The 10,381-nt window shown below is 46.8% G+C and overlaps 1 protein-coding gene across 1 annotated transcript in view; it reads left to right on the forward strand.

Moving 5' to 3' along the window:
* The window catches only part of LOC110533465 (ceramide synthase-like), a 44,392-nt gene extending 34,315 nt beyond the window's left edge, over window positions 1–10,077 (forward strand). Inside the window, exons 3-5 of the mRNA XM_021617695.3 lie at window positions 574–793; window positions 2,584–2,679; window positions 4,757–10,077. Coding sequence (XP_021473370.1) covers window positions 574–793; window positions 2,584–2,679; window positions 4,757–5,101 — 661 coding nt within the window. The 3' untranslated portion in view covers window positions 5,102–10,077. The remainder of the gene's footprint in view (window positions 1–573; window positions 794–2,583; window positions 2,680–4,756) is intronic.
* Window positions 10,078–10,381: the final 304 nt, after the last annotated feature.

The following is a 10,381-nucleotide window of genomic DNA, read 5'->3' on the forward strand; positions in this document are numbered from 1 at the left end:
CAGTTATTAGCTTAAAAAGTAACTACAAATATTCAAATCTTTTGACAAACTTAAATAGTTTTGACGGTATTTAAAAACCATCCCATAGATTTTTCCAAATACCCCGGTATACGGTATACCGCCCAAGCCTGCCTTGCTCAAGGGCAGAACGGCCGATTTTTTTCCACCTTGCGGGCTGGGGTTTCACCTTTCGGTCACTGGCCCAAAGCTCTTAACCGCGAAGCTACCTGGGCCCTTTTTTGGAGTATACAATGTTACAGAACATTCAGATAGAAATGTATCGTGTTATTATTAATATTGTATGCCAGATCAGCACTATTCACTATTCATACTATTCTATCCATTTTACGATACTCTGAACTTTTCACATCACTGAACACACCCACACTAGGTCTTAATCACTAGGAACATACGGAACCAAAGGGGCCATCATGTGGAGGGACAATCTGAAGTCACTAATGAACATGACCTTGGGTTGTATTCACTAGGAACCAAACACAAGCAAACAGCCAGAACGGGGAGGGACTAACCTGAACGTGTCCAATAAGAAACGCTTGTTTCCCTCTCTCTCAGGTACTGGCTGGCCACCTACTTTGTCATCTGGTACGGCGTGCCCTACATGACATACGATATCTATGCCATGTACCTAAGCCACTACTACCGCTTCCGGGTCAAGGGCCACGAGGAGTACAAGGAGCACTCGCTGACCACGGTCAACTCGTTTGTCCGCCGCGAGTTCCTACTGGTGCTCCACCACATCGCCCTGCTCACCATCTTGCTTCCCGTCACCCTGGTCAGTAACACACACACACACACACACACTCAGACAGACACACACACACACACACGCACACACAGACTCTCTCTGGCCTCAGTCTCATGCCTCTCTTGTCCCTGTCTCTGCCCGTCACCCTGGTCAGTAACACACACACACACACACACGCACACAGACTCTCTCTGGCTTCAGTCTCATGCCTCTCTTGTCCCTGTCTCTGCCCATCCCCCTGGTCAGTAACACACACACACACAGATTCTCTCTGAGGCCAGAAAAACAGGGAGATTTTAATGCCCTGCTGAACATTCTGCTGCCTGCCACTGACGAGAGGAGGAGGGGAGACGTGGGAGAGGAGGAGGGGAGACGTGGGAGAGGAGGAGGGGAGACGTGGGAGAGGAGGAGGGGAGGGAGATGAGAGGAGGGTAAGTGAGTGATAAAGTGACATGGGCCTTCTGACCATTGTGCTGCTCATCACTCTTGTGAGAGAGAATATAGAGAGAGGGAGGGAAGGAAGGGGGAAGACAGGGATACCCTGTTGACCATTCTGCTTCCTGACATTGATGAGAGGGAGAGTCAAAAGAGGGGAGAGAAAAGGGATGAGTGAATGATGGAGGGAGAGGCTAAGAGAGATATGGCACTAACCCTATTTGACAAGTGCTTTGACAATGATACAAGAGGTAGAGACTAGCTGATATTTTCCTTCTATTAGTTTGCCGTCTTCAGTCTTCCCCTCCACAGCATTTTCAGTCAAATGCTAGCTAATAGCCGCATAACGACAGATGAGTGCATAATACAGTAATCAACAGCGAACCTACCTACACAGACACACACACACAGATTGTGTTAGCGTCCATTTCATGTAGCGAGGAGGCCAGGTGCATTGGAAACCTGACCCCTGTGTTTGCAGTGGCTGTCAATGGTGATATGAGATCACCTTACCCCCCCTCCATTATTCAGGCTCCAGCTACTGTAATCCTCCTCTCTTCCTCCTCTTCCCTCGCTCCCTGCTTTGTTCCCCTCCCACACACGCAGGTAACACACACTGATATGTATTACACACACACACACACACACACACACACACACACACACACACAGAGGCCTGGTCCAGCAGGAAGGTACAGTGGGTAGGTAGGTGTGTGTAGGTAGGTAGGTGTAGTGTTACATAGCAGCAGTGTGTGCTGCAGGTCATCCTTCCATTGGGCAGATGGCAGAGTTTGTGTCTTACCCTTCGCACCCGCACGCTACTGGTTTATTCATCATCACATCACACGCACACACAGCCATGTCTAACGCACACACACACACACACACACACACACACACACACACACAGACACACACACACGCACAGCCATATCTAACACACACACACAAAACACACACAGAGCCCTCTCTGTTTGGCATCCTTGTCTGCAGCTTCCATCAATACACTCCTCCTTATGTTTACTCATAGTGATCCATTCTCTTCCCGTACTGACTGGGCTCATGGCATAAGTCTGGCTTGTATTCATTAGTGTACTCAACAGAAACCTTTTACAATGAAATACGAGTGTTTCTTATTGGAGTTTCTGGGCCTGGTTTCTCTTCTCTGTTGGTTTGTGGCCTTGTTGGTGTTATTGAGCCGGGTCCTGACTCCTGTTTTTGTATGTGCAGCCATAGGGACAATCCATTCTCCAAGTCCTTTCTGTTCTAAAGTACTGGGGGGGGGGTTGTGTGTGTGTGTGTGTGTGTGTGTGTGTGTGTGTGTGTGGTCTTGTATCAGACTGTAGTAACGGTGTGTCATCTCCCTCCCTGTGCCTTTTCAGTTCTTCAGGAGGGACCAGGGAGACTACTTCATTGGCTGCCTGTTTCTCACAGAGCTCAGCACGCCCTTCGTCTCCCTAGGGAAGATCCTCATCCAGGTGACACACACCTAACAATGTATAGATACGCTATATACACACAAGTATGAGACACCCTTCAAATTAGTGAATTCGGCTATTTCAGCCACACCCGTTGCTGACAAGTGTATAAAATCAAGCACACAGGCATGCAATCTCCATAGACAAACATTGGCTGTAGAATGGCCTTACTGAAGATCTCAGTGACTTTCAACATGTCACCGTCATAGGATGCCACCTTTCCAACAAGTCAGTTTGTCAAATTTCTGCTTTGCTAGAGCTGCACCGGTCAACTGTAAGTGTTGTTATTGTGAAGTAGAAATGTCTAAGAGCAACAACAGCTCAGCCACAAGGTGGTAGCCCACACAAGCTCACAGAACGGGACTACCGAGTGCTGAAGTGTGTAAAAATCATCTGTTCTCGGTTGCAACACTTACTACCAAGTTCTAAACTGCCTCTGGAAGCAACGTCAGCACAAGAGCTGTTGTAGGGAGCTTCATGAAATGGGTTTCCATGGCCGAGCAGCCGCACACAAGCCTAAGATCACCATGCGCAATGCCAAGCGTCGGCTGGAGTGGTGTAAAGCTCGCCGCCATTGGTCTCTGGAGCAGTGGTAAAGCATTCTCTGGAGTGATGAATCATGCTTCACCATCTGGCAGTCCGACGGACGAATCTGTTTTTGGCGGATGCTAAGAGAACGCTATCTGCCCGAATGCATACTGCCAACTGTAAAGTTTGGTGGAGGAGGAATAATGGTCTGGGGCTGTTTTTCATGGTTCGGGCTAGGCCCCTTAGTTCCAGTGAAGGGAAATCTTAACGCTAGAGCATACAATTACATTCTAGACAATTCTGTGCTTTCAACTTTGTGGTAACGTTTTTTTCAGCAGGACAATGCCCCGTGCACCAAACGAGATCCATAAAGAAATGGTTTGTCGTGATCGGTGTGGAAGAACTTGACTTGCCTGCACAGATCCCTGACTTCAACCCCATCAAACTTTGTTGGGATGAATTGGAACACCGACTGCTAGCAAGGCCTAATCACCCAACATCAATGCCCGATCTCACTAATGCGCTTGTGGCTGAACGGAAGCAAGTCCCCGCAGCAATGTTCCAACATTTAGTGGAAAGCCTTCCCAGAAGAGTGGAGGCTGTTATAGCAGCAAAGGGGGGACCAACTCCATATTCATGCCCAATGAGATGTTCGACGAGCATGTGTCCATATACTTTTGGTCATGTAGTGAATGTACTTGTATTCGTACAGCCACTCACTAAATGCACACTTTTGGTATGTGTGTATCACAAAAAAAGCAGAGCAGTGAGCAGGCAGTCCTCTTGGCCTCCAGCTCCCTTTCTGCTGACATCTGTCTCTTCAGTCTGTAGGGCCGCCCGCCACAGATAGAACAATGTGACAGATATTTCACTGGATGTTTAAATGTGAAGCATCCGGTTGGCGTTCCCACTCACTACCATATGGTAGTGAAAAGGGGAAGCCCAGTGGCCGTGCAAAGGCAAATTGAGTTATTGCACAGGTGCATTTCACAGAGTAGGCGTTCCCTAACGGAATAATGCAGATTATGCTAGAACGCACCAATAGGATCTCGCTAGCTTGTGCTTGGCTCTGCCCCCCTCCTTGCTTGTTTTGCCTACTATGGCTCATTTGTTCCCATTGTAAACGACAGGCTGTGGGTTATCTTGGTTTAGTTATAAAAATCTTTGGGGCCACTCTCTGTCTTTACTCACACCTCCCTCTGGTGGACTGGTTGGGTACTGCAGAGCCACTGTCACTTATGGGCCCTGTTAGAATGCCTCCTTCCCTTCCTGTAATGGTGTATCAAATGATCTATCATTATGCATGGGTACCACATCATAGAGTTCACCAGTTCGGTCGTGTCAGATCAGTAATTTCATTATGGAAAGGAGGAAGGAAGGAAGAATGCATTTTCAAAGTATTTGAACAGGCCCAGGTATTCCAACCCAAGTTTTGCTCACTTAGAATTTCAACACTGTTTGACCATATATTGACCTCTTTTCTCTCTTTTTGTCTCTTTTGAATATTTTCCCAACACATCCTTCCCTTCTCTCCTCTTGTTTGTCATAGCTGGGTCTGCAGGACTGCTGGGTCCACAAGGCCAATGGGGGCATGGTGCTGCTCAGCTTCTTCCTGTGTCGAATTGCCCTTTTTCCCTACATGTACTGGGTCTACGGCCGCCACTACGGCATCCCCATCTACGGCGTGCCGTTCCATCTGACGCTGTCGGTCAACCTGGGCAACTTATGCATCCTGGCGCCGCAGGTCTACTGGTTCGTGCTGCTTTGCCGCAAGGGCTGGCGGCTCTACCAGCGCCAGCGTCACGCCACCGCTGCTGCCGGCAGCCAGGACTCCTCCCCCCTGCCCCCACCTAGCCCCTCCCTCACGGACAACCAACCCAAGGGAGACCATTAGAGCTGGAGAGCTCACTCTGTCACCATTGCGCTCTCTCGGATCTTTCTTGTTCTCTCTACTCTACCTGCGCTCGAGTCACACAAAAATGAACCACCATTGACTACTATTTACTACTTACTACTACTACTACTGCAAAGGCACTATGGCTACTTACCACAGTCTCCCCAAAACAACTACTACTACTACTACTACTATTATCACTACTTCTACTACTATCGTTACTACTATGATTACACTAGCTACTGCTCTTCCACCCATGCCCAGTCCAAGCGATACTGATGATGATTTTTGACCCCCCCCCCCCCCCCCCCCTTAGATATTTTTGGGAGTTCCTACCCCCCCACCCCCCTCTTTCTGGATTATAGGGACTGGACATGGGTTATATTTGGAGTGCTACAGTGGAGTTTCCGAAAAGGATATGAAGAAGACTGAGAATGGAACTCCTGGCTTTTTTTGATGGGGGGGATTGGGGGGGGGCGGGGTCTTGCTTCTTCCCCCATATTACGTGACCTGTTTAGTATTGAGTCACTCCCCCAGCCTCGCCCCCTCTCTATTACTAGATCTGCTGATTGGAGGGTCTGTTACAGTGTAGATGAATGTGTCTGTAGAATTTATTGATTTGTTCTATTTGGTGTCAATGATTTTTAAGTGTCAAGTTTTGAAGATCCCCATTTTATGAAGTGTTTGTCCACCCACCCAGTCCTGATCTTTAAAAGACCGGAGGGAAAGGAGGAGAAGCGGGTAGGGGGCTCGGCATGCAGATAGAAATAGTGACAAGGCTGGGTGGAGGGACAAGGGGTGGGTTGGAGGGGTGGGATGGGATAGACTAAGCTAGGTACGGGTGTCAGCATCCACATTTGAAGGAGACAATGAAGTAAAAATGTTTGCTCCAAGCTCTTTGCACCAGCATAGCTACACAAAAAAAACATTTAATGTGATTGGATTGTGGAACCCCACACTCCTTTATCCACTTTGACACCTCCCATTGTCCTTTCTCCTCATTTGCCTGTCTCTATGGCTGCTGCCGCTGGCCAATCGGTGCGCCTGCAACACTCCCGTCTTCCTCCTTTGTTGTTTATGGCCCAACAGAGTTATGTGTGCTGCCCTGCTGCGTCTGTTTACAGTAAGTCTATAAGCCCCACCCCTCAGTATCACACAGGGGGTGGGGCATCACAAGCTCCACCCCTCCCAAGAGAGGGGGAGGAGCCTCTATATTATGCGCTGTGACCTACCTGCCTAAAGGGGGAGGCTTAGCAAAAGATTAGTCCGTATGTTTACACACGCAGGACTTCTCAGAGACGGAAGAGCAAGCGAGATATCCCACTCCCTCATTTTTTCTGTTTCAATGGAAGTCCACGAACGAGGTAGACCAGACCCAGCTGCTATTACATTGGTGTCTATGGGAGAGCCACCCCCTTAAGTACACCTGAACTGGAAAAAAAATGATATGGTAAACGGCCAGAGTGAACTATCTTCATTTATCCACCATCTTTGGACTTCTCTGGGAGCGCTGTAGCGGCATTAGAAGGAATGGGGTAGGTTGTTTAGTCCCGGGTTCGGCTCGGTTGCCACAGCGACAACTGAAGCTGCTTTTAATGGGTGGAGACAAGACTTTACGGTCACTCGAGGTCAAGTTTGCCGGGTGTGGGTGATCCGGTGCTTCTGTTAGGTACATTTTGCCCTCCGGCAAAAGGTGTCAGGGGTGCTTCTGTTAGGTCAATGCTGCCCTCTGGCAAAGGGGGCTGGGGCCACATGGGAGGGGCTTGTATACCACTGGGCATCCCATTTAAAGTGGAACTGACACCGTTTTAACTACTTTGCAGATATGAAACAGACAATCATAATATCAATCAATTCCCAGTTTATCCCTCAAAACCAACTTTATAAGAGGTTATTTTAATATATATTTGAATATATATATCAGTCAAAAGTTTGGACACACCTACTCATTCCAGGTTTTTCTTTATTTTTACTATTTTCTACATTGTAGAATAATAGTAAAGACAACAAAACTATGAAATAACACATATGGAATCATGTAGTAACCAAAATAAATGTTTCACAGAGTTCAAGTAACAGACATTTCAACATCCACTGTTCAGAGGAGACTGTGTGATTCAGGCCTTCATGGTCGTGTCAGGCCTTCCAACCGCCGTGTCTTTGTGATACGCAGAGTAGGTGAATGGATGATCTCCACATGTGTGGTTCCCACCGTGAAGCATGGAGGAGGAGGTGTGGGGGTTCTTTGCTGGTGACAGTCTGTGATTTATTTAGAATTCAAGGCACACTTAACCAGCATGGCTACCACAGCATTCTGTAGCGATACGCCATCCCATATGGTTTGCGTTTAGTGGGACTTTTCATTTGTTTTTCAACAGGACAATGACCCAAAACACAACTCCAGGCTGTGGAAGGGCTATTTGACCAAGAAGGAGAGTGATTGAGTGTTGCATCAGATGACCTGGCCTCAAAAATTACCCGACCTCAACCTAATTAAGATTTGGGATGAGTTGGACCACAGAGTGAAGGAAAAGCAGCCAACAAATGCTCAGCATATGTGGGAACTTCTTCAAGAAAAGCATTCTCATGAAGCTGGTTGAGAGAATGCCAAGAGTGGGCAAAGCTGTCATCAAGACAAAGAAGGGCTGCTTTGAGGAATATAAAATATATTTAGATTTGTTTAACACTTTTTTGTATGTTTTCCATATGTGTTATTTCATAGTTTTGATGTCTTCACTATTATTCTACGTAGTAGAAAATAGTAAAAAATTAAGAAAAACCCTTGAATTAGTAGGTGTGCCCAAACTTTTGACTGGTACTGTATATATAACTTAGATTTTACTCAAAATTCCATGACTTATAGTCTGGTATTGGTGGCAGAATAGATGGATGCAGTCAATGCATGATTAATATATTTTACCAATACGTTCTTGGCAGTGTAAAAAATATTGCTATCAGGTTGTATGAGCTGTGATTGACATTGTTTGCTGCTTGCAGCCATTCGAGTGATGAACTGTCGTAAGTTTCACTCGCTCAATATTTTCGACAAAGCTACCAAGGGCAATGATCACAAGTCAACGTGGCTAATAGGCTATCTGATCTTTTTATGTATTTTTGGCAAGCTAAAAACACATGACCTTGTTGTACCTAGCTAGCTGCTGGGAGGATTTAATGTCAACGATTGGATGAGTGGGTAAGTGACAGACTTTATATTATTTTAGATATTTTTTCTCCCCGATTGGTAGTTAGTCTTGTTCCATTGCTGCAACTCCCTACGGACTCAGGAGAGGCGAAGGTTGAGAGCCATGCATCCTCCGAAACAAAACCCTGCCAAGACACACTGCTTCTTGACACACTGCTCGCTCAACCTGGAAGCCAGCCGCACCAATGTGTCGGAAACACCGTACAACTGCCGACCGTGTCAGCATGCATGCGCCCCGCTCGCAACAGGAGTCGCTAGAGCGCGATGGGACAAGGACACCCGACCGGCCAAACCCTTCCTTAACCTGGACAACGCTGGGCCAATTGTGCGACGCCTCATGGGTCTCCCTGTTGCGGCCAGCTGCAACACAAACCGGATCTGTAGTGATGCGTCAAGCACTGCAGTGCCTTAGACCGCTGCGCCACGGGAGGCCCTGACAGACTGCTAAATTGCAGTTGTCATTTGGTTCGCTAGCTAACAAGAAATCTGACTCACTTCTGAACCTGAATGACTGTTATCCACAGTTACCATATATCTTAGTTGTCAATCAAATGTGCAGGCTAGCAAGCTGGTAATTCCCGTTAAATTTACAAAAACGTGGGTTATGGGACAGACGGCAGGCTACAACAGGGCGAGCAAGCAAGCTATTCCCCATCGTATCAGTGTAACTACAGGCTGAAAAGGTTTGACTGAGTTTATCCCTCACTAGATTTAACTCTTCTGGTATTTACATATTTAAAGCCCCGATGCATTATTTTTCATTTTAAATCAATGATATATGTTTAATAAATCACTGTTTTATTTAATGAAAAAATATTTTTTATTTACCTGAGCCTCGTTTTGCCATTGAAATGCTCAGTCTGATTGTGTGGGTGTGTTGATAAAAATGTTAATATATTTACATACACAGCCCTAATTGATGGATAGGATCGTCTAGACTCTAGTCTAGAGCAGGGATAGGCAAACTATGGCCCGCTGGCAAGCCCATTCAATCCGGCCGGTGGGAGTTTTTTTTGGGGGGGGGGGGGGGGAATTATGGGTTAAAAAAAAACACTCCAGCCTCCCGGGTGGCGCAGTGGTTAAGGGCGCTGTACTGCAGCACCAGCTGTGCCACCAGAGACTCTGGTTTCGCGCCCAGGCTCTGTCGTAACCGGTCGCAACCGGGAGGTCCGTGGGGCGACGCACAATTGGCCTAGCGTCGTCCGGGTTAGGGAGGGTTTCCTTGTCTCATCGCGCACCAGCGACTCCTGTGGCGGGCCGGGCGCAGTGCAAGGTTGCCAGGTGCACGGTGTTTCCTCCGACACATTGGTGCGGCTGGCTTCCGGGTTGGATGGCCATTGACACCATGTGTTGGTTGGGTTGTGTATCGGAGGACGCATGACTTTCAACCTTTGTCTTTCCCGAGCCCGTACAGGAGTTGTAGCGATGAGACAAGATAGTAGCTCCTAAAACAATCGGATACCACGAAATTGGGGAGAAAAAGGGGTAATTTTTTTTTTTAAAGAAAACACTCCAGGCCACTGTGTTGAATGTCTAAAACTAGATAGAAGATATGTAGAAATTATAATGGACCTATATATTTTCAAATAACTGCACTTTTTCTGGCCCGCAAAAAGATTTTGACAAACAAAACATGTACGTTGAATTTCGAAATCCTGATGTGGCCCTCGAGCCAAATAGTTTGCCCACTCCTGGTCTAGAACCTACCCTGCTTACCCCTTCAAAGTAGGAGGAAACATATGCAAATAAAAGTTGAATGGTCATTGGTCAGAATAATTCGATCAGAATGTGATGTCATGCTGTTGGCCAAAAACGCCATCCCACCTGAACAGGTTGAAATTCCAAGAATATGTTTTTTGTCTTCCACAAAGCTCTTACTAAAAGGTTATTATCATAATTTTCACAATTTCAGAGTGTTATTTCAGCCTTTATAGTGTTGGAATATCATTTAAAAAAAACTGGAAATCACATTTTTGACTGAACTGCCCCTTTTAAAGAAAACCATTCAGGTGTATTTTGTGGGTTTTGCTGAGTGCTTTCTATGACCTAATGTCGTGCTGTTGTAACTGCCTGTAAAC

The sequence above is a fragment of the Oncorhynchus mykiss genome, chromosome 10 (assembly GCF_057628025.1).
Source record: "Oncorhynchus mykiss isolate SJ-2025 chromosome 10, ASM5762802v1, whole genome shotgun sequence".
NCBI lineage: Eukaryota > Metazoa > Chordata > Actinopteri > Salmoniformes > Salmonidae > Oncorhynchus > Oncorhynchus mykiss.